Source organism: Tamandua tetradactyla, chromosome 8 (assembly GCF_023851605.1).
Source record: "Tamandua tetradactyla isolate mTamTet1 chromosome 8, mTamTet1.pri, whole genome shotgun sequence".
Classification (NCBI taxonomy): Eukaryota; Metazoa; Chordata; class Mammalia; order Pilosa; family Myrmecophagidae; genus Tamandua; species Tamandua tetradactyla.
The window spans coordinates 79984120-80009318 of NC_135334.1; the positions used below are offsets into that span (position 1 = coordinate 79984120).

The following is a 25199-nucleotide window of genomic DNA, read 5'->3' on the forward strand; positions in this document are numbered from 1 at the left end:
ATTTTATATATACTGTGTTTCTATACTGTATTTTACTATTTTATGCACACTTTAATATCTCTGAACTCAAGAGGTGTCTTATGATTGATGAGTTTAGATGACAGCATTTTTTCTTTTTCAGTGGTGTATAACATAATGGTTTTCTTAGAAATAATGGTATCTTAGATTTGATGAAATATTATATTGATACATTCCAGCCCTCTGAGGCAATGGAATTGTACATATCACCAAGGGCAGCTTCCATTATCTTCTAGTCCCATACCCATCTGATAGATTCTTTCCTTTAACTTATACAAAGAAAAGGCAGATGCCATCCTCTTCTTGGTACTTCTTCTACTGGAACATAGGCAGTAAGACTTACAAAACAGTATTCTTTTATGTCTGATAGGGTATTCTGCTGTTATGAACATGCCATTTCTATGCCTCTCCATATGCTATTTATCTATTTGGCATGCCTTGACAACTTTGAGTATTAACTACTCAACACTCCCAACTCCAATGTTCCCCTTTCTGAGGAGACCTCTCACAACCTTCTAAGACCTTCTCTCCTTTGCTGTGGCAGATGAGGATTCCTGGGCAATTCTGGAGCATTTCTCACACTGGTCTGCAATTGTCCATTTAGGAGTGTGTCTCTGTCACCATCCTGTGAACTTCGGAAGGTGGGACACTCTTGTCTCATCCATTCTTTCATGTCCACTCGTGCCTAGCACAAGCTCCTGTGCATATCACCCACTTATATACTGAGCAGGGGTCCAGTAAGTGTTCAGTGAATGAGGGAATGAATTCATGCTCTGGATTCCCCTTGAGCCTCCAACTCTGGACCCACAATACTCCCCAGTACCCCTTCTTTTTCATGTATCCCCTAACATTTGATCCTTTCCTGTCTCCAGAATCCAGGCTGGGCAACATCAGGAAGGACATTCTTGCCCATGTACAGAACGAGTGCTGGAGCTGCACTCAGCAATTAATGACAGAGCTCACAGATTTCATAGATGTCTTCCAAAACATCAATTCCGACATTCATACCATTGCACAGTGCTCGCAGAAGGTGGGCTCTCCCCATCCATCTTGCCCCGCTTATTCAGTCCCATCCTGCTCTGATGCTCAGCATGCTCTCTACAGGACTCACAAGAGCTCCCAATGGGACTTGATGTTCTTAAACTATGCTCACATAAGCATCATGCCCTTGCTAGTGTTTGCCCTATTTGCGTGACTCGTAGTGTCCTTATGTCAGGCAGAGGCCCTAGTGTGATGAGAGAAATTCATTTCTGCTTTCAGAGGTGCTCTCTGTGACAAGTCTGTCAGAGAGGAAGCTTTTGCCCTGTCTTAAGGGTAATGGTCTGGTGGGGGGAGATGCCTGTCCTGCCTTGTGGGAGTCCTTAGTCAGGGAGGAAGGAAATGTCCTACCTTCAGAGACACTTGGGTCAGGTGGGGATCTGACCCCATATGGCCCTTGGTCCCAGTTGGTTCAAAGGCTGCTCCTAGGGTCTGGAGCATCCAGAAAGTAGTGGTACCCCTTGGAGCTGGGCCCAAAAAGGAGTGCAGAGTTGTGAGGGTGCTGACTCATGCTGTGGCCCCTGCAGTTGAATGAGGCCAACGAGCAGTACATGAAGCTGGAGGAACGAATGGAATACATACGGTCACTTCATGAACTCATCCGCAACCACTTTAGCCTCTTTAGTACTGAAAATGAGGCTCTGGACATCTCGGTGAGAGAGCCATTCAGGGAACCACCCCTCCCGCCAACCCCTCCCCTCTCCCCACCTACCCATAGCTGATGTACTTAACAACCCTCTACTTTCTCCATAGCTGCTAGATGTGTGGGAGGCATTTCAGTTTGAGAGAAGTCAGGCCTCAGAGTTCCTGCTCAGCAAACGACATGCCATAGTGCCCAAGCTGCAGCAGCTGATGGCAGCAGCATCGGTGGAGCTGAAAGGCCTGCTTGAGAAGGCTCTTTCTGGTCCCTTCCTTGATCCTGCACAAGAGCAGAGGAGCACTGAGAATCAGCTTATATCCCTGGAGCATCAATTCCAGAACACAGCCAGCCACCTCAGTGAACTGCACCATGCCTATGCCACGTTCACTGGTACTGAGGATCCCTGCTCCCTCACCATCTCCCTATGATAGACTCTTCCTGCTGAAATAAGGGTCCTGTGTCCTTTGTGACCTTAAGCAAGCCTCAGAAATCAAATAATTAGTCTCTTTTATTAATGAAAATTGCAGGACAAAATCCTTCATACATTGAATATGTTAGGTAGTATTCTTAGGTTGGGGATATGGGGAGCTTCTGGTGGGGAGGCAAATAGACGAATGTTCCATTAGAATGGGATGGAGTCAGGGAACTAATAGAAGCCTGTGCAGTAGAAACATACGATTGGCTTCACTGTAGTACTTAGCATTCACATTAGCCTGTTTAACACAGGCAGTAGGTCTCAAAAAAGAATAGTTCTTAATGTTCTAGTATCCATTGCTACCAGCCAACATGGTGTAGAAAGGAAGCTGCTAAGGCCTCAGTAGTCCACAGGAGGAGATGAGGACAGAACAATTGCTCTTAGCCCTTCCAGGCAGTGGTACAACCTAGGCTGCTACTATCCTGTACATAAATAACTTTGTGGGCTTGTCTCTTTCCTCAGATCCAGTCACTTTATATCCCTTGGAAGGACACATTGCTTATGATTTGACCCTTGGCCAGGTTCTATCACTGTCTCTGCCTGTGGGCATCCCCAATCCCAGGACTGTCTGGCCAGATGTGAGGTGGAGGATATTTAGAACTATCCTTGAACAAGGGACTTTTTCTTTGGCAGAGTATTAGGAAAGCATCAGCCCATACTTGAGCTGACATAGACCGTAGACCTTGACCTTTCCTGCCAGGATTGGGGAAGCTTGTGAAAATGTAGAGTAGGGGACTCAGGCCTTTTGGTAAAAGGACCAGGAAAACCCACAGCATTGCTTTTACTTCCTTCTTCCATGCCAATCTTCCCACCAAACTCCTGAATTGTTGTTAAAATAATGCAGAATTTTAGATCCATGTAATTAATACTCTTGTTTATTTCCATTATGTATTATTTTTTTACTCATCAGTTTAGACATAGGCTTTCTTTTATAACCATGTTAACAACTATTTTGACATCACTGAGGTCTCCTAGTTTTGTTTACCCATTACTATTATTTTTAATACTACATCTTTTCATTCTTTCCTCAGAAAACTAAGATATTTCTTTGAGTATTTTTTTCCAAGAAGAAAGATAAAGGTGTTGAAATTTGTTAATCCTTTAGATGCTGAGAATGACTTTCCAATGTCATTATATAGCAGTGTATTAGTTTGTTAAGCTGCCAGAATGTAAAATACCAGAAATGGAATACCTTTTTAAAAAGGTAATTTAGAGTAAGTTATAAGTTTACAGTTCTAAGGCTGTGAAAATATCTAAATTAAGGCACCAACAAGAGGTTACCTTCACTCAAGCAAGGTTGATGCTGTCTGGAATACCTCTGTCAGATGGGAAGGCATGTGGCTGGCATCTACTGTCCTTGTTCCTGGTTCCATTGCTTCTAGCTTTTGATGTCGGTGGTTTGCTCTCTTAAGCATCTGTGGGCCTTCACCTAGCCCTCTGGGAAACAACTCTGGGTTTTGGCTTGCTTAGCATCTCATGGGAACATGGTGATGTCTGCTAGGCTCTGCTGTGTCTAGGCACCTACTCTCTCTGTCAGCACTCCAAGCATCTTCAAATGTCCATGTCTCTGTCAGCTCCGAAGTAACTATTCTCCAAGAGTCTGCATCTAAAGTTTCTTCAAAATGTTTCTTCTTTCAAAGGACTCCAGTAAACTAATCAAGACACACCTTGAATGGGTGGAGTCACATCTCCATCTAACCAAAATGCCACAACCACAATTGGGAATGCCAAATCTTCATGGAGATAATCTATTCAAAAGGCCACACCTACAGCTAGGAGTGCCATATCTCCATAGAGATAATCTAATCAAGAGGGTTTCCACCCTACAATATTGAATCAGGATTAAAGGGCATGGCTTTTCTGGGGTACACAATACTTTTAAACTAGCACAAGCAGCTTGACTGGATATTCTTTTTTTTTTTTCTAGCTCTGCTTTAGCAAAAATTTTGTACAGCATATATGTATGTATGTTAAGTTTTATCAATAACTGAAGAGATTTTTTTAGGGGGAGGTAGATGGTCTGGGAATCGAACCCCAGTCTCCTGCATGGCATTGAACTACCCTTGCACCACCCCTGAATTCTTTTTTTTTTTTTTTTTAATTTTTTAAAAGTTTATTTTTAGTTGTGGTAAAATATACATAACAAAAATCATTCTAACCATTATAAGCGGACAATTCTTTGACAGTTGTACATTGAATGATACTGTGTTACTTTCACCACTATCTATTTAGTTTTCTTTAACTTTTTTTATTGTATAGTATAACATATATACAAACCAAAGAAATAAAAAGGCAATAGTTTCCAAAGCACTTTCAACAAGTGGTTACAGGACAGATCCCAGAGTTTGTCATGGGCTACCATACGATCCTCTCATATTTTTCCTTCTAGCTGCTCAAGAATATAGGAGGCTAGAGGGCTTAAATATTTTTTTATCATCACAATCGAATTTTTTTTCTTTTTTGGTGAAAAACAACATATATACAAAAAAGCTATAAATTTCAAAGCACAGCCCCACCATTAGTTGTAGAACATATTTCAGACTTTGACATGGGTCACAATTTCCCAATTTTAGGTTTTTCTAGCTGCTCTAAGATACTGGGAACTAAAAGATATATCAATTTAATGATTCGGCTTCATATTCATTTGTTAAGTCCTATCTTCTATGTATAACTCCACCATTCAACTTTAATTTTTCCATACCTCTCTTTAAGGTTGTTTGGGCTATGGCATTTCTAAATTTTTGATATTGGAAGGTCTGTCACTAATATGGGGTAGGGAGATGAAACTACCTGATGTTCTGAAGAGGCTGGGCTAGGTCTCAGAACTTATCTGGAGGTTGTAGTTTTCTGGAAAGTTACTCTAGTGCCTGGAACCCTTTCACCACTATTTATTCAGTTTTACTTATATACTTACAACATGCAATCCATCCTAAGTGTACAATCAGTGGCTCTTCATATAATCACATAGTTATGCATTCACCACTACAGTCAATAGGAGAACATTCTCATTTTTTCTGAAGAAGAAATTCCCATATCTCTTATATCCCCCAATTATTGACATTTAGCTTTGGTATAGTGCCTTTGTTACAACTTATGAAAGAATATTACAATGTTATTGTTAACTATGGATGTTAGTTTCCGTTAATTATATTTCTTCCAATATAACACCCTATCATTAACACCTTGTAGTAGTGACATATGTTTGTTCTAGGTCATGTAAGAACTCTCTTATATTTATATGATTAACCACCATCATCTTCTACTGTGGGTTTCGCTAAGTTATACAGTTCCAGTTTTTATCCTCTAGTTTTCCTTCTGGTGAGATACACAACTCTAGGCCTCCTCTTTCAATCATACTCAGACTTCACTTTGTTAATTACATTCATAGTATTGTGCTACCATCACACAATATTGTGCTATTCATTTCCAAACTTTTACAATGAATCTTATTGGTGTCTTTAATCATTAATTGCCCAGTTTCTGCCCACTTTCCATCTCCTGGTAACCTATGCTCTCAAATATATTCTCAAAGTTTGCTCATTATAGTTAGTTCATATGAGTCAGACCATACATTATTTATCCTTTTGTTTATGACTTATTTTATGCAGCATAATGTCCTCACTGTTCATTCACTTAGTTGCATGCCTCACAACACCAGTCCTTTCTGCAGCCGCACAATATTCCCTCGTATGTAAATACCATAGTTCGTTCTTCCGGTTATCAGTCATTGTACCCTTTGGCTGCCTCTACCCATTGGTAATCATGAGTAATGCCACTATAAACAAATGTGTGCAAATATCTAGTCTTGTTCCTGCTTTCAGTTCTTCCTAATATATACCTGGTAAAGGGGTTTCAGGATCACATGGCAGCATTATATTCAGCTTGCTATGGAAGTGCCGCACTGCTTTCCAGAAGGGCTGTACAATTCTACTTTCCTACCAACAGTAAATAGATACACCTCTTTCTCCACATCTTTTCCAGCACTTGTAGTTTACTGTTTGTTTTTTAAAAACAGTTTTATTCACACACCATACAATCCACCCTAAGCGTGCAATCAGTGGCTCCTGTTATAATTACCTAGTTATACATACACCACCAAATTCTATATATGAACATTTTTGGATATTGAATTCTTAAGTCACAAAATTGTTTCTTCAGGTTTAGATATTGTAGCATTGTGGACAATGCTGACATCATTTGATTTTTTTCTTTTGTAGGTAATTTCTTTACCATCTATTTGACCATGGCTCTCACATTTGCTCTTGTATCCTTCCTGAATTCTTACTTATATGTTGGGTTTTCTGGATCTCTGCTTTATCTTTAATCTTATTCATCATAATTGTCACTCCTTTATTCTTTTCCTCTGTGTTACTGGAAAATATCTTGAGCATGCCTTATTAATTTCCAATTCTGCAATATATACTCTTTAATTTCTATTGCATTTAAAATTTTTTATTTGGTAATTTTGTTTTGTTTTGTTTTGTTTTTGCATGGGCAGGCACCAGGAATCGAACCCGGGTTTCTGTCATGGCAGGCAAGAACTTTGCCTGCTGAGCCACTGTGGCCTGCCCAAGTAATGATTTTTGAAGCTTCAAAAATAGTTCAAAAGAATATCTCCATATTTTTAATCCATATTCACTGTTGTTAACATTTTACCCATTTGCTTTTTCATTTGTGTTATCATGCACTGTGTGTATATATACATGTGCATATGTACATTTTTTCTAACCATTTGAGGGTAAGTGTACATATATCATGACTCTTTACCCCCAAATACCATTTCCTAAGAATAGGGATGTTCTCTTATATGGTAAAATTATCAATTTCATACACTTATATATTTGTGATAATTCAATCTACCATCCATATGCCAGTTTTATCCATTGACCTAATAATGTCCTTTATAATATTTTTTCCTCTCCAATCTTGCATCCATTCTAGGGTCAAGCATCACATGTGCTTGTCTTGTCTCTTAAGCCTCTTTTAATCTGGAAAAGTCCTACAGCGTTTCTTTCTCTTTTGTGATATAGACATTTTTTTAAGCATACAGCCCCCTTTCTTTTTTCTTAATAGAATGTTCTTCACATTGTGTTTGTCTGATTATTTTTCATGACTGAGATTATCCAGTCTCAGGAATATTGCAGGATAATGTGTCTTTCTCCAAGTATCGTATCTGAAGGCCTATGATGTCCACACGTCCCTCATTGTTGATGTTAATTTTGATCACCTGGTCAAGGTGTTGCACAGTTCCTCCACTAAAAAATTATTTTTTCTTTTTCATCCCTGGCAACAATAAGTAGTCTCTGGGGGAGACCTTTCTAAGATTATGAAAATATTTTGCTCCTTATCAGATTTACCCCTAGATTTAGCATCCATTGAAGATCCTCACCTGATCCAATATTTACCATTACGATTGCATGAAGATAATTTTTCCTCTCTAGCCCAGACTTACCGGTCAGCTCCTGACATTCTACAGAAAGCACAAGCCCTCCCTTTCCCCTCACTGATTCATTTATCTATTTATTATTGGCAGGGATAATAACTTCCAGCTTTTTCAATAGTTTAAAATTCATTACTTTACTTACTTTGGTGCTCAAATTCTCCCAGATTTGACCAGTAGGCACCCCATCAATCTGGTTTCTGTGTCCTTAACTTTCTGTTGTAAAAAGATACTGCAGCCTTATCTTGTACCTATTGTTCCACAGTCCTGAAATTAACTATTATTTGAAGAGTCCTGGTTCCTGTTAGGGAGGGGATGATATTAGAAACTAATATCTGGGCATTATGTAGCTCCTTGCCCCTTGGCTTCTTCAACAGAGCAAGAAAACATATGCACATATGTACATATAATTACATACAGATATACACACATATTTGTCCATGGTGTGCATATATATATATATATATATATATTAACATATACATATACATAATACATATTTTAGAAATTATGAGTTCACCAATACCTCCAATTCCAATCCACCCTCCCTGGATTTATTCTTGCCTTCTTCTTTTCTTAGTTCTATGTCTCTTCTTCCAAGTTGAGGTCTCTGGCTCCCAACAACATCAACACATTTACTCATTTGCTCAATCCTGTATTACATCTGCAATAACTTCATAAGGGCTTCACTCAAACCACTACTGTAAAGAAACCTACTAAGGAGTTTAGAATTTGTTTGCTGTTCTTTTCCCTTACTCTTCCCACCATGTTCTCTATCCTGTCAAGACCGAAGATATATAGTCAAATATTTTGTACATAAATTTTTGGATTAATTCTTCCTTCTGCTCTCCCTCCCTCCTCTTTTTCTCCTTTCCTTTCCTTTCCTTTTTTTTTTTTTTTGATGCAGTGCAGTGTGGTCATATTTCATTCTTTTCTATTACAGCACCATTTATTGATTTTTTTTTTTTTTTTTTTGCGTGCATGGTCCAGGAATTGAACCCAGGTCTCCCACATGGCAGGAGAGAATTCTACTACTGAACCACCCATGCACCCCTTTTTTCTCTTCTTTCTTTTTTTCCCCCTTCCATATGGTTATGGTGTTCATTTTAATACAGTACATTCGTTTCTGTTTCTTTCCATTTGTTTTCCTCCCTTCCCATTCTTATTGATTTAATTTTTCTTTTTTGGAATATGTAGGATATTACTATGTTTTCAAAAGCCAAAACAATGCAAAAATGTACACTTAGAGAAGTGTCACCCCCACCCATTATCGTTTCTATCCCATTTCCCCCGCCTTGTAGGTAACCAACTTCATTATTTTCTGATTTGTATCCTTCTTGTGTATACATTTGTTGGGGCTTTCTGATAATAATTAGTGGATATATGAATATTTTCCTGCACAAAAGGTAACATATTATATATGATCTTAACATTTTTTTTTCACTTAAAATACCCAGGATCCACTCCACATTACTTCATAGAAATCTTTCTCATTGTTTTTTACAGCTACAAGTTTCTTTCTTCATTGTATGTGTGTATCATAATTTCTTGAACAAATTGCCTGTGTTTGTACATTTATATGGTTTCTAGCTTTTTTGCAATTATAAATAATGTACAATGAATAACCTTGTACACATATATTTTGTATTGTTAGAGATATATCTTTGGGATAAAGTCCTAAAAGTGCTACTGCAGAGTCAAATGGTATGTGTTTAAGTAGTATTGTTAGATATTGCCAAATTTCCCTCCATGGAAGTTGTACGTACCATTTTATATTCTTACAGTGATTATGGGAATTCCTGTTCCCTACAGGCTTGCTAATGAAGGGCATTGTTTTTAAACATTTTTAAGTTTTTGAACTTTTGCTCATCTGATTGGTGAGAAATCAGTATGGTTTTAATTTGAATTTTTCTCATCAGGAGTAAAGGTTACTATCTTTTCATATGTTCAAAAGTTATTTTTGTATCTTGTTTTGTGAATTGTCTGTCATTTGTGTTTGACTTTGATTATGGTGTGGGTTTTTTTGCCATCAAAAGTTTTTTGCGGGTGGGCCACGGTGGCTCAGTGGCAGAGTTCTCACCTGCCATGCCAGAGACCTGTGTTTGATTTCTGGTGCCTGCCCATGTTAAAAAAAAAAAGAAAAAGTTTTTTGCTTTCATGTAGTCAAATTTACTAATCTTTTAAAAAAATGCGTCTGGAAAAAAATGTATCTGGAATTTTTAGTCATAGTTAAAAAGCCTTTCCTTACACCCAGGTTATGGAGGAATTCACCCATACTTTCTTCTAATATTTGTGAAGTATTATTTTTACATTGAGATCTGTAATCCATTGTCCTGTGCATGACTCCTGGTATTTGGGTGTTGTAACTATTACTTTTTCTCCCACTCAAGAAAGTATACTGGAATTCAAGTGAGTGAGAATGACAATTTTATAGTGTTATCCTAGAATCTGGTCTGATTTCTTTAGGTAAATTGCAAACCTCCATACTCATTAATTACAAATGGCTTTTGACATATATCTCACAACTGATAATAAATCATTGGCTAAGAGAGGAAGGTAGGGATTTGCACCAGAGGCAAATACAACAGGGCGCTTCACCTTTTACCCCTCATGGTCCTTTGTGTGAGCCAGACCTTTTTTCATACATGTCTTATTGAACTCTCCCCTGGGCTATGAGTTCACTCATTTATTCATTCTTTAATTTTACACATATTTATCAAATTCCTACTGTGTACCAGACAGTCTTCTAGGTACTTGAGTGGAACCAAACTAAAAGTAACAAAAGATCTCTGCTCATTGATTGCACCCAACAATCTGGTTGAGGGAGAAAGACTAAATAACATACAATACAACTAAATTATGTAGTATATTGGAAAGTGATAAGTGGAATAGGGAAAAAAATAGAGTAGGGTAAGAGGGATCAAGAATGCCAAGGAAAGCAGATAGCAACTTTTAATGGGGTGGTCTGTATAGATCTCATTAAGAAGGTGATGTTTGAGCAAAGACTTGAAGTTGGTGAGGGAATGAGTTATGTGGTTCTCTGAGGGAAGAGTGTTCCAGAAAGAATAAAGGGGCAGTCAAAGATCCTTAAGACGGAGCATGCCTCATGGATCTGAGCAACAAACAGTAGTCTAGTGAGCCTAAAGTAGAATGAGCGAAGTAGAGACTAATAAAAGAGGGATACTTCCCTTTCATTGCAATCACATTTTTCCAGTTACTCTGTCTTTGGGATATCTGTTCTTTGGATTGACCCACTTCCATTGTTGTACTAAAGAATTGGGATCATCCCCCCTACCACCCTTTCTGGACCCTCCATTCTGTCACTACAGTCTCTTGACTGGCCATTCCTTATCACGCCCTACCACATAGCCCCAAGCCATAGCCAATCCTATCCCACAGGGGACGAGAGTCCTGTGCCCTTGCCAGCCTGTGGGGCCCGTCCTATTGTGCAGCAGCAGCGCATCTGGCACCTGTACAGAATCGTCTCTGAAAACATCAGTGAGTGGAAGTGCATGGCTTTTGCCAAGGTGCTGACACCCTTCTTTGGAGCTCCTGCCTGGAAATGGAGGGACATCAAGGGTAGGGTTGGTGAGGCATCTTGACTGACAAAGAGCCCTTCTCTCTACAGTTCAGTCTGGCTATGGCCCAGGAGAAGACAGATGGCTGGCTGACAGAAGCTGCACGGATGAGTGCAACCCTGGGGCTACACAGCCCTGTTCTGCAACACTGCATGCACATGTTGGAGGAATTTCGCAACTACCTGCCATTGCTCACCAAGATGGGTACCCTTCAGCTGCAGAACCCCAACTGCCAAGCCCTTCTACGTGGTGTGTTTGACAGAGAGAGAGGAAGGGCATAGGGGCTAGAGCTGTGCAACAGCTCAACTCTCTACTGCTCTTGTGGAAACATCTTTGGTCCCTAGCTGCTCCCTGCCTTTACCCAGGCACTATAACTTCCTTTCCCCCATGCACCATAACTTCCTTTTCCCCACAGATGGTACTATGTCAGGCTGGAATCTGGGCTGGGGTCTTAGCTCTGGGCTCTGAGTTGTGCAATGGACTAGATTCTGGACCCTTGGGCTCTATGTTGTACTCTGAGACCTGCAATCTGAGGTCTGAACTGGGCTGAACTGGGCTCTGAATCGCAGATCTTGACAATGGACTTAGGGTAGGACTGGGCTCTGGGATATGGGCTGGACTCTGCGAGATACAGGGTAGAGTTCTGATTTGTTGTCTCCTCTACCTCCAGCCTTAGGGCTGAGCAGTATCAACAACATGGATGTCTTGACACTGGGCCATCTGCTCACTTGTCCACTGCTGGAATTTTCAGATCGAATCAACCAGGTGGGACCCACAGGAGGGAATGAAATGGTCCAAGCCTGTTTGCTAATGTATAATGGAGCCAGTTAAGGCCCAGCAACCCTTTAAGACAAGAGGCAGTGGATGTTGGCATATGGAGGATGGGGGTGAGATTGCTGACCTGTGTGAATGGTATGAATTTTCTCCTTAACTCTCAAGACAGAGATCTGATAGGTGGTTCCAGACCCTGTAACCAAGAGCATGTCCCTCCGAGGGTACTATGATGGGTCGCAGCCCATAAGTCAGTGCACATAGGGTGGCAGATGTTCCCCTAATACTTACCTTATCCCCAAAGAGCAAGAGCTGATTGAGATATTGTCTGTTCAGCTGGAGCCTTGGAAAAGGGTGGGTTTCAAGGCTCTGGCAACAGCCCTGGGCAAAAATAATTAGATGCTAATGATGGCTTAACTTCGTAACTAGGTGTCCCATCTCTCTCTCAAACCTGAGACCTCCATTCCTCTGAGCCCAAACCCAATCCCCAAGTCAAAGATCCAAGGTTATGCTTTGAGTCATTACCTAGTCCTGGTTTCTGAGACCTACTTTTGCAGATATGGCAGTGTGAAAATGAACAAGTTCATGCCCAAGAGACCCTACGGCGACTGCAGTGCTTCTGGGAATCACGCCAGTTACGCCTGCTCAACTTCATCCTGCATGTTCCCTATGAGCCAACAGCCTCAGAGCGCTCCAAAAGGCAGATACTTCATAGCCCCCAGTTGGAGGTAGTTGGCAAAGATAGTGGTACCTTCATCCTCGCAGGTGAGACCCAGCCCTTGTGGCCCAGTGAAAGTCCCTCCTGAGGGCCATATTCATCTACCATGTCTGCCAAGCCATGCCAAACATGGCTTCTCTAGCCAGGGCCCCATCCTTAACTGGAGAGACTGGGACAGTCTCTTCCAAGACAGTATCTTTCATGTAGCTCCCATTCTGTCTTAATATCTTTGAATGTTTCTCTTTCACTTACCCATCCCCACTCCAAAATACCCAGCTCCTTCAGCAAAGGTCTTTTTTCTGTGTATACACAGGACGTCTTTCATTCCAGAACAGGCTTTCTTGCCATAGTAAAATGTAGGGGGCCTGGAGCCATTTAGCCTTCTTCCCAAGCTGGATGCTCAAATTTGTCAACTTCTGTGGAACTAGATTTCCCTAAGGGTAGGGAAACACTCATAGTATCTAAGTGGGGAAATCAGTTCACCTTGGTCCTGCCCACAGTGCATGGGGTCGAGGGGGTTGATTTCTATTCCTGTTTTGAGATCTCAGTGATCTATTCAAAAGTGGGGCGACTCCACTGCATTGGCCAATGTGATCCTCAGATAGAAGGGTTTTGGGGCCTTTGTAACTGCCTCTCCTAGCAGGGATTGCAGGTCACCCTGGTCTTCTCATTCTTTTTTCTGCTCCAGCCCCTGTCCTTGCCCCAGCTGACTGCCAGCTCAGCTCACCTGGAGCGCATTTTTTCCCAGACTACAGCAGTCTTCAGAATTCCATCCAGGATAGTCTTCAGAGATTGTTCAAGATCCTAGCCATCCAAAAGTCAGGAGACTTGTACAAAATAGCCCTGGAGTGGGTGACCATCATGCATGGCCTGGGTGAGTGCAGGCCTCTAAGTGGGTTGATGAGTGGGACCTAGAGGCAGAATGATCCAGAAGGCTGGGGATGAGAAAGGATGGTTAAGTAGGGGAAGATACAAAGGGCAAAGCGAGGACCTTCTTCAGGGTTACTTCTTGGGCTTCAGTGAAAATTTTCTCTCTCTTAAGAAAGATACCTGGGTCCTATGAAGCAGAGGAGTTTGGCTAGGCTGGTGGGGCACCAGTGTTGTCAAAACCAGAGCAAGCTGGACCCTCTTGTAGAAGTTTGAACCCAAGTGTCTCCCTCCAGTATTCCTCTGACTACTTACACAGGTTCCCTGCTGGAGGTGTGGGTGACTTTCCAACAGAAGTGGATTTTCCTGAATAAAGTTCTGCATGAGATGAAGATCCAGTTTCCTAGTTCTGACCTGGTAGGGGAAGAGGGGAATGAGGTGAATCAGGGTGGGCAAGGGCCAATGAATAGCAGGGCTCAGGATGTCCAGGGAGGGAAGAAAGCTGTCACTTCATGTCTGTCCTCACTTTTACCATCACCCTCACCACAGAGTTCTCGTTTCAAGGCCTTGGACGACCAATATCGGACACTGATGCGGATCTCTGTAGCTGACCCACTGGTTTTGTCACTTGTAATGCCTAGTGCCAAGAGGAGCCCCTACTTCCAAGGCCAGCAGCTGCAACAACTACTGCAAGCAGGCTCGATGGAGCTGGAAGGTATAATCGTGGCTTTGGAGAGTGTACTCTATGGGGTGCGTGCTCACTTCCCTCGTCTCTTCTTCCTCAGTGACAGTGAGCTGGTGGCCTTGCTGGCTGCCCCACTAGAGTCTTGTGAGGCTCAGCTATGGGTCCAACGCTGCTTTCCTCATGTGCATTCTGTGAGCTTCAAGTTTAGCCCAAATAATAAGGAGAATAACCTGGATGACCCAGAATCAAGCCCAAGCACACAGACTCAGGTAGAAGCACTTGCAGTGCAAGGGGCAGGTGGGGAGGAAATGAAGTTGCAGAAGCCTCTACCCCTGCATCTAGATTTTCCCAAGTGGCTGGCCTCTCTGGAGAAGTGTCTGCGTTTGACACTGGTGCACATGCTGCAGGACTGTGTGGCCGCCCGCCTTACTCTGGGCCTCTCCCTAGATGAGGACTCTAAGCAGGTGCCCATGCACAATCAGTTGCCCCTGCATTTATATGTCCAACACTGGCTGAAGTTAGTCCAGGCCTTCCCATGGCAGTGCATGCTGGTGGCAGAAGAGGTGGTGTGGCGGGCTGAGATGGAGGAGGCTCTTCTTGAGGGGAAGACCCTGGCCATTGTCCCCATTCAGATGCGCAAGCTTGAGGTACTGGTACATTTTGTGCGGGCCCAGAGGGTCTCCCAGGGTCTGGAGTCTCTGCCCTCTGTCCGCCAGACCAGCCTGTTAAGTGCCTTGGTGGTCGCAGCAGTAACTCACCGGGATGTAGCACAGCTGCTGCAGGAGCACCAGGTCAGTGATCTGAAAGACTTCCACTGGGCCCGCCAACTCAAGTATCACCTAGGTTCACCTCACACTGTCCCCCAAAGTCCTCTACAGAGTCTCAAGACTGTAACTACAGGGCCTTCTCTGTCACCAGCTGCATGCTGGATAGATGTGTTGGGCCGGTCCTTTCTGTACAATTATGAGTACCTGGGTCCCAGACTGGGACCTCTACCTAGCCTGCTGCCTGAGCGGCCAGTCCTGGTGCTATTATTGGCCCTAGAGGAAGTAGCTTGTGGGACCCTACTGGGCCCTGATGGTGTGGGAAAGACAGCTATGGTGACTAGCCTGGCACGGGCCCTGGGCCGCCATCTGGTGATGATGCCCTGCTTGCCTCAGATAGAGGCCCGGTGCCTGAGCAACTACCTGAATGGGGCCCTGCAGAGTGGTGCCTGGCTGCTCTTAGAGGCAGTTCAGCATCTGCCCCCAGGCTTGCTCTCTGCACTGGGCCAGCGCCTGACCAAATTGCACTTTCTCTATGCACCACTGTACCGGGAGGCTTCCCGAAGCACCCACACAATAGATCCTATTGAGCCCCAGCTCCTTGGCAGTGGCCTCTTTGAGAAACATCATGTGTGCATGCGCCTTGGCTATGGCTGTCTCTTGACACTGCGTACCCTGAGCCCTGCTGTGCCTGCCAATTTGCACCTGCTTCTACGGCCTGTGGCATTGGCACTGCCTGACCTGCGACAAGTGGCAGAGCTGACTCTGCTGGGAGCAGGGATGCGAGATGCCTCCCGCATGGCTGCCCGCTTATCCAAATTCTTCTCCTTAGAAGGTGAGCTCGTGTCTGGGTCCCTGCCCTGTCGCTTGCCGCTGCTCAAGCAGGTACTGGAAGACACAGTTCAGACACTAAATGTGACCATGAAGGAATCCAAGTCCCAGCAGCCTCGCAGCCTTGCTGCCACCGAGGAGGCTGTGCTACTGCGTGCCCTGCTACGCTCACCATTGTTCAGTATCCTCGATGAGCTCCGCCTGCACAACCTCCAAGAGCTTCTCTGTGGGCTCTTTCCTAGTGCCAGCCAAGTGCTGGCAGAGCCTATGATCCCTAGGCTGCTGAAGCCACTTCTGGTAGAGGAACTGCAGCAGGTAGGCCTGCAACCTAGCCCTGATATTTTGGAGTCCCTGGAGCAACTGAGCCAGGCACTATGGCGGACCTCAGGCATTCTGCTCCTGGGTCCTGCAGGCAGTGGCAAGACCACTTGTTGGCACAGCTTATTTAAGATCCATAATCGGCTGGCAGCTATGGAGGACACCTCCACCTACAACTACCAGCCTGTGGAAATTACTCACCTATACCCCAGTGTTCTCAGCTCCCAGGAGTTCCTGGGATGGCTAGAGGGCTCCTGCTGGCACCATGGCATCTTCCCCAGGCTGCTTCGTGCAGCCACCCAGGGTGAGTGCATAGGCCCAAAGGTGCAGACACAGGAATCAGTGGGGATCCAGCACTGGTTAATATGTGATGGGTCACCCAGTGCTGCTTGGTTGGACTCCATCACTTGCCTTCTAAGTGACCCCCCACAGCTTAGCCTCCCCAATGGGCAGCAGATAGCACGACCCCCAGGCACCTTTCTCTTGATGGAGGTGGCAGATGCAACAGGCATGTCCCCCACAGTAGTGGGTCGCTGTGCCCTGGTCTGGTGTGGTGGGAAGCAGACTTGGCAGTGTATGCTCAGTGCCCTAATGGCAGCCCTGCCCCATGAGTACCACCTGCAGCTTCAGACTTTCACTGAACTCAACCGCCTGGCTGAAGTTCTGGTACCTGCCCTCTTCCGATTCCTTACCCGCCAGGGTATCAGCTCTTTGCTGCAGGTACACGGGCAGCAGGCCGTTTGCCCAGGCGTGGCTGAAATCAACAGCCTGGCCCGCATCTTGCGTGGTCTGCTTGATCCCTACCTGCACCTAGATGAGAAGAAGGCACATGGCTTAGGTATGGAGAAGGAAGGACTGGTTTGAGAGAGGGGGGCAGAGATGGGGCCTTGAGGATAGCTTTGGGATAGCTGGAGCCTCGGACATGGGTTCTTTGATTAGCCTGGGCCTAGGGACTAAAGGTGAGAAGAAGTAATACAACCAATCTCTGCTCCCCATCCCACCCCCACTTATTTCTTCTGGGGCTCCTATTCTGACCTTTGCAGAGAACTTCAGCAGTACTGATCCTGTGACCCAGAGTTTCAAGTCCTCAAAAAGCAGCTCTTTGAACAACCCATCCCAGGCTGACAATGATGATGTGGAGAATAAGCGCAGGGAGCACTTGCTGGCTGTCAGCAGCTTTCTTTTTGCCCTGATCTGGGGCTTTGGAGCTCATCTTCCCTCCAGGTGCCTATAAGGGTGAGGGATAGGGAATGCAGAGACTTGAGGTGGACTGGCCCATGGGAGGCTAATCCAGAAGACGTTGCTATTGGGGTGTGTGGCATATGTGTGTCACAAATGGAACTTTTGTAACTGTCTGACATTTTTGCCTGTGTGTCCATCTGAGCAGGGTCTGGCCCCTCTTTGACACATTCCTGAGGAGCTCTCTTGGTTGCCTCTCCAACTACCCTGAGCTACCACCCTCAGCCTTGGTGTTTGATCTGCATGTTTGCCCTGAAGATGGAACATTGGTCCCCTTCACTGGCCAATACCTGAACAGTCGCATCAAGGGAACTCTGGGCACCTTCACTCCTTCTCCCCAGGTGTGAGCACAGTTGGACAGTAACTGGTGTTAGGACTTAAGGAGATGTCCTAGGGGTAATCTATGTTCTAGGCCCAGCTGAGGTCTACCTGCTCCCAATCTTTGATATGGTTTCACAATCATACATTGTTTTCTGCAAGCATAGCTTTAAGAAAAAAATCCCCTAGACCTTTACTTTCTGCTAGATTACTATTCTAAACTGGAGCTGCCACAGTAAGCCCTGCTTCTGTCTTGCAGACTGAACGGCTCTTGTATGTGGTGGACCTGCTTCTGTCACAGGGACAGCCAGTGCTGCTGGCTGGAGAGGCAGCAGCAGGGAAGTCAGCCTTTGTGGAGGTGTTAGTGGAGCCAAATCACCCCTATATGTCCAGTCCCATCCACCCTGCCTTCAGTTCCACCCACCTTCGCCTCCTGCTGAGCCAAGCGGTCCAGGGCCAAACACAAGCCAGCCCATGTCCTGGGCCTCACCAAGATTCTAAAGGCTTTCTCCTCTTCCTGCTGGAGGATCTGCACCTGGCTGCTTCTGGTGAGGAGCTGGAAAAAGGGACGGAAAGAGATGCTATCATCCCTTGAGACTATAAAATCCGCAACAATATACATTGATTCTCAAATATATGCCTCTAGACCAAACTTAAGTATTCCATTCTTAATATCTTTTCATTCTACATATGTTCTCCAAGCAATCTCACCCAATCTCATGGCTTCATCCACCATATCTAATCTTTGACTACTAAATCTCTATCTCCAGACCAGGCTTCTCTTCTAAGCCCCAGCTCTGCTTATCCAACTATCTACTGTGTATCTCTACCTTGTTGTCCCATGGCACCTCAGACCCAAACCTGAGATCATCATCTTCCCCCCTGTTTTAGTTTCCAAGCTGCAGAATGCTATATACCATAAACAGAATGGCTTTTAAAAGGGGGAATTTATTTAGCTGCAAGTTTACAGTTCAAAAGCCATGAAATGTCCAAATTAAGCCACCAATAAGAGGTTACTTTCACTCAAGAAAGGCTGATGAAGTTCAGGGTTTTTCTCTCAGCTGGAAGGGCACATGGTAAAGCCTGCTAGCTTTCTCTCCCCGCCTCTTGTTTCATGAAGCTCCCCCAGAGGCGTTTTCCTTCTTCATCTCTAAAGGTCTCTGGCTGTGTGGGCTCTAAAACATTTTCCAAAATGGTTCCCTTTTAAAGGGCTCCAGTAAGCAACCCCACCTTGAATGGGTGGAAAAATATCTCCCTAGAAATCATCTAATCAAAAGTTACCACCCAGAATTGGGTGGGTCAAACCTCCGTGGGAACAATCAATAGCTCCCACATAGCTATATTGAGGATTAAAGGACAAGGCATTTCTGGGGTCCACAACAGATTAAAACTGGCACACCCACAAATCCTGCTTCTGTGTGCCTGGTTATAACTGATACCATTATCCAAACAATTTATTAAGCCAGAATTTTTAAAAAATTTTTATTAATAAAACCAATCAACATACAATATGAACATTATTTTTTCATCACATAGTTGTATATTCATCATCATGATGATTTCTTAGAGCATTTACATCAATTCATAAAAAGAAAACAGAAAAAATTTTATATATACTATACCCCTTACCCCTCCCTTTCATTGGTCACTAGCATTTCAATCTACTAAATTTATTTTAACATTTGTTCCCCCTATTATTTATTTATTTTTGATCCATATGTTTTACTTATCTATCCATAAAGTAGATAAAAGAAGCATCAGACACAAGGTTTACACAATCACACAGTCACACTGCGAAAGCTATATCATACAATCATCTTCAAGAAACATGGCTACTGGAACAAAGCTCTACATTTTCAGGCAGTTCCCTTCAGCCTCTCTGTTACATCTTAACTAAAAAGGTAATATCTATTTAATGCATAAGAATAACCTCCAGGATAATCTCTTGACTCTGGAATCCCTCAGCCATTGACACTTTATTTTGTCTCATTTCTCTCTTCCCCTTTTCGGTCAAGAAGGTTTTCTCAATTCCTTGGTGCTGAGCTCCAGCTCATTCCAGGATTTCTCTCCCACACTGCCAGAAAGGTCCACACCCCTGGGAGTCATGTCCCACATAGAGAGGGGGAGGGCAGTGAGTTTGCTTGTCATTTAAGCCAGAAATTGTTTGTCATCTTCCCTCTCTCACCCATGCCCAGTCACCATGGGTCTTGGTTCTACCTCCTCAATATCACTTGAATCTTTCCACTTAATTTCCATTCCATCTTCCTTGGTTCAGACAACTATTACCTGGAATTTTGGCAAATGTTCTTGCCAGACTTTTTGCTGAGGCATTCTTCTCTCTTTGATGAGACCTGTTATACTCTGTGCTCTAACTGGACTCAGCTATAAGCAGGCATCCAGCAAGTCAGGTCTCCTCTATCATCTAAGTCCTACTTATTCCTTCCAAACATCTCCTAGGAGCAATATCTGTTCCAGGAATCTAAGTTATATATTCATCTTATGCTCTGTAAATTTACTTGTGATAACCATGGTTTTATTATTGTATGGTGACTTGTCTGGCCCTTCCAGTACATCGAAAGCCTGTGTTCATGAAAATAGGGATTTGTCGCCTTCATTTTGATTTACCCAACAGGAAGTAAGTGCTCAGAATTTGTAAAAGAAAAGATAAGAAAGGAAAGGAAAGACATTGTGATAAAAGTTTGGAAAATCAGATTTTAAATTTCTAAATTTTTGTATCTCCAGGTAATAACTGGAGGATTGGACTAATGGCCTTGGGGATGGGTGACAGAAATGCAATATTGGTACAAGTTGTTGGGGTCAAAAAAGTCAGTGGACTAAAGCATCGGATAGGTTGTCCTGTCAGACATTGAACTGCCCCTTATGGGATGTAGAAAACAAACCAGGTGGTAAATGTACTTGATAATAGCAGGTACAGTTTATTGAGTACCTGTCATGTGCCACATGCTTTCTTCATGTCATCTTTAGTGTTTACAAAAACCCAGTAAGACAGAGATTTTTGGTGATGATCTTAAAGATGGAAAAGCTACGTCAGGGATTTTATAACTTGCCCAAGACAGATTAGCTAGTAAGAATCTTAACCAAGATAAAAATTCAAGCCTGTTTGGCTCCAAAACCTGTAATTCTTTCCAACTGTATTATTCTGCCTTCTCAATGAATTTTGGGGAGCAATCAGGATATCAGTGGATAATAGTAGGAGTAAAGGGTAGTACAGCTAATGTGTGAATGACAGTTGAGAAGAGGCTTCAACAGGAGGATTGAAAACATTGCATGCAACGTTGTAGAATGGAAAATACGCAGAAGTTGTCTTTGGGGAATGCCACCAAAACATCCAATATAAAATTTAAAAATAGTCAACATTCAACAAAATGGGAAAATGTGATCTACTGTCAAGAAAAAATCAACCAATAGAAACTAATCCTGAGATGGTCTAGACGCTGGATTTAGCAGACAAATCTTTAAAGCAGCTATCATAAAAGTATTAAGGACTTGAAGGAAAATACATTCTTCATGAGTGAATAAAAAGAGAACCTCAACAGAAAAATGGAAACCACAAAAAGGAAAAAGGACTAACTAGAAATTTAGAACTGAAAATACAATAACAGAAATGAAAAATTCAGTGGGCTTAATAGTAGATAGGAAATGGCAAAAGAAGGAGTCAGTGAACTCTGAAGAACAGAAAAAAATATGGAATATGAATATAGCATCAGACTACCACATGGATAATTAGATCCCCAGAAGGAGAGAAGAGGGAAAATAAGGCAGAAAAAATATTGAGGAAAAAATGACCCAAATTTTCCCCAATTTGTTGTAAAGTATTGACTTACAGATTTAAAAAACCAAGCAAGATAATAAAAAAGAAAACCATGGCTAGGCACACTATAGTCAAACTGCTGAAAACCAAATAAATAAAAAATTTTGAAAGTGGTCAGAGGGGAAAAAAAAATACACATCATATAGAGGGAATCAGCAATTAGAATGATCATTAAATTCTTGTCAGAAACAGTGAAGACCAGAGAACAGTGGAATATCATCTTTAAAGTACTGAAAGAGAAAAAAACCTGCCAACCTTGAATTCTCTTTCCAGCAAAGATACCCTTCATAAATGAGTGTGAAATAAAGGCATTTGAAATAAATTATATCTAAGAAAATTAACTGCTGTTAAAACTGTACTATAAGAAATGCTAATGATGTTCTTCAGTCAGAAGAGAAATAATAATAGATAGAAACGCAGATCTACAGAAAAGAATGAAGAGTGCCAGAAATGGTAAATACCTTTTTCTTTCTTTTTGTTGTTGTTATTTTCTTCCTTTAATACCTTTTTCTTAAAAGACAATTGACTTTTGTCAGGGGAGGGGCTTGCATGGTCCAGGAACCGAACCCGAAGACAATTAACTTTTTAGAAAAAATAATAATCATATTGCTGTAAGGTGGGATTGATAATGTAGGTAAACATAAAAGAGACAATAGTAACCATAGTAAGAGAATGGGCGGGACAGGGGGATAGGTAAATGAAACCACACTATTGTAAAAGTTTGACATTTTTGAAGTGGGAAATGTCAAATGTGAAGTGCAAAGGTAGGAAGTGAAAAGGCTATTTGTGAAGTCTGAAGTGGTATAATATTACTTCTTGGTATTGATAAATTAAGGAGGCATATTGTTAACCCTAGAGAAAAGACTAAATAATAACAGAAGTGGTTGTAGTCATAGTTACAGTCATAGTCATAGTAGGAGTAATAGAACTAAACAGCCTGTTAAGGAAAATACAGTGGAGTATTAAAATATATAAGTTATACAAAAGGATGCAGGAAAGGTGCAACTGAATAACGAAAAAATAAAAGGGACAGATTGAAGACACATAATAATATGATGAACTTGAAACCAACCATATCAATAATGACATAAAGTGTAACTGGAATAAACACTTCAGTTAAAGGGCCAACATTTTAGAATAGATGAAAAATATGTGCTGATATCCCAAGAATGCAAAATTGACTCAATATCTGAAAATCATAGAATGAACACTTTCCCATTAAAATCAGCCAAAAGGCAAGAATGCCCATTTTCACAGCTTCTGTTCAATACTGTGCTGGAAGTTTAGTCAGAGCAATAAGATAAGAAAAAGAAAATATACTTACAAATTAAAAGGACACAATAAACTGTCTCTTACTGTCTTACAAAATGATTGTGTACATACAAAATCCTAGGGAATCTACCCCCAAAATCAATATAACACAAGTCAGTATACTGAAATCAATTATATTTTATATTCTAGTAACAATTGGAAATTGAAAATTTTAAATATCAGCTAAAAGCTTAAAACACTTAGAATAAACTTACTGAAAGATATACAAACCTGTACAATGAAAATTAATAAATATTTATGAGAAAATTAAAGACTTAAATACATGGAGAGATGTGCATGTTCATGGATCAGAGAATTCAGTATCATAAAGATGCCCATTCTACCAAAATTGATCTATAGACTCAATGCAATGCTAATATACTAAGTCTGAGAAGATTTGTTTGTAGAAATTGACAGACTTGTTCTGAGACTTATTTGGAGATGCAAAAGACCAAACAACATTAAAAAACAGGAGCAAAGTTGGAGAATTTACACTGCTGATTTCAAGACTACTATAAAGCTACAGCAATCAAGACAGCATGGTATTCATTTAGGGGTATAGATATAGGTTAATGGAACAGGACAGAGAATCCAATATGTGGTTATACATGGTCAATTGATTTTCAACAAATATGCCAAGATTATTCATTGGGAGAAAGGATAATCTTTGCAACAAATCAGCCCTGGAACACTGGATATCTGTATGGAAAAAAAATAAACCTGAATCCTATCATAAAACTTATACAAAAACCAACTATAAATGGAACACAGACTTAAATGTAAAAGCTAAATATATAAAACTTTTAGAAGAAAATATTGGTAAAAAATATTTATGACCTTGGTGTTCATTGAATTATGTACCCCAGAAAAACATGTTCTCAATCTAAATCCATTCCTATGGATGGGAACCTATTATAAATATTATTTTTGAAGATGTTATTTTTAGTTAAGGTGTGACCAGTGAATTGAGTTGGGCTTTAAATTGAATTACTGGAGTCCTTTATAAGCAGTGTGAGACATAGAGAAAGCCACAGGACCCAGAGAAGAAAAAGCCAAGGATGAAAGCATTGCCAGCAGCCAACCCCAGAATGCCACAGTCTTTTGGAAGCAAACATTTCCTTGCTGATGCCTCAATTTTGGACTTCCCCTAACCTCAAAACCATGAGCCAGTGAACTTCTATTCTTTAACCCAACCCATTGTCTTGTATTTGTTTCTACAGTCGGGAAATTAAACACTTGAGTAGGCAATTATTTCTTAGATAAGACACAAAAAGCACTTACCATAAAAAATTTGCTGAATTAGACTTTATCAAAATAAAAAAAAAGCCTTTGCTCTTCAAAAACTGTTAAGATTTTTTTTAAAGCCAATAACAGGGAGAAAATATATAAAACTCTTACAACCCAGTAAAAAGACAGACATCTCCATTTTTTCATGCAAAAACATTTTTAAATTTATACATTTAGTCACTATCATTGTACATTCTAGGCATTCCTAGATTATACCATCTCAGTATTTATCATCTATCTTTCCTTCTGGTTTCATATGTGTCCCCAGCCCTCCTCCCTCTACATCTCAATTTTTTAAAATGGGCAGAAGACTTAAACAGACACTTCACAGAAGATCTGCACTGCCAATGGCACATGAAAAGATGCTTACTGTCCTTAGTCATCACAGAACCATAATAAAAACCACCATGAAATAGTACTTCTGACCCACTAGAGTGATTGTAACTAAAAAGACTGACAATAACAAGCGTTTGCAAGTATGTGGAACACGAAACTCTCACAAATTGCTGATGGAAACATAAAATACTACAACTGCAATGAAAAAAATGTGGCAGTTTCCTATCAAATTAAACCTACACTTACCATATGACCCAGCAATTCCATTCATAGGTATTGTCTTAGTTTCTTGGCTGATAAATACAAACAATGGGTTGGCTTAAACAATGGAAATTTGTTGGCTCATGGTTTTGAGGCTAGGAGAAGTCTGAAATTCAGGTGTCAGCGAGGTGATACTTTCTCTCAGAAAACTGTGGCTTTCTAGCGCTAGCTGCCAGTGATCCTTGGTCCTTGGTTTTTCTGTCACATGACACAGGGCACATGGCTATGTCTTCTTTCTCCTCCAGGTTCTGTTCACTTCTGGTCTTTTCCCCTGGTTTTCTCTCTATATATGTGAATTGCATTCTGTTTTTAAAAGACTCTAGTAATTTGAATTAAAGCCCAGGCTGATTCAGCTGGACCACACTTTACCTGAATTAACACCTATTTACGAATGTATTCCCATCGACAGCATGAGGAGTTGGGACCTGAACATGCCTTTTGTGAGGGATATGGTTAAATTGCTAGCAGTTAT

At 41.8% G+C, this 25199-nt stretch overlaps 1 protein-coding gene across 22 annotated transcripts in view; it reads left to right on the plus strand.

Annotated features, from left to right (window-relative positions):
* Positions 1 to 25199, plus strand: part of DNHD1 (dynein heavy chain domain 1) — an 88045-nt gene that overhangs the window by 43062 nt on the left and 19784 nt on the right. For 13 of the 22 annotated variants that reach the window (XR_013156780.1, XM_077113806.1, XM_077113808.1 and 10 more), the window contains 13 exons: positions 891 to 1048; positions 1584 to 1709; positions 1810 to 2086; positions 11011 to 11138; positions 11240 to 11438; positions 11860 to 11954; positions 12518 to 12725; positions 13367 to 13552; positions 13865 to 13962; positions 14095 to 16981; positions 17187 to 17367; positions 17531 to 17723; positions 17960 to 18248. Coding sequence is in view for 17 of the 22 variants with exons in the window: in XM_077113806.1 (XP_076969921.1) it covers positions 891 to 1048; positions 1584 to 1709; positions 1810 to 2086; positions 11011 to 11138; positions 11240 to 11438; positions 11860 to 11954; positions 12518 to 12725; positions 13367 to 13552; positions 13865 to 13962; positions 14095 to 16981; positions 17187 to 17367; positions 17531 to 17723; positions 17960 to 18248 (5025 nt within the window). In the remaining 5 variants the exon portion in view is untranslated. Of the gene's footprint in view, positions 1 to 890; positions 1049 to 1583; positions 1710 to 1809; positions 2087 to 11010; positions 11139 to 11239; positions 11439 to 11859; positions 12726 to 13366; positions 13553 to 13864; positions 13963 to 14094; positions 16982 to 17186; positions 17368 to 17530; positions 17726 to 17959; positions 18249 to 25199 lie in introns of those variants that run through there. The other 9 variants (XM_077113816.1, XM_077113818.1, XM_077113820.1 and 6 more) reach the window with 9 other exon arrangements.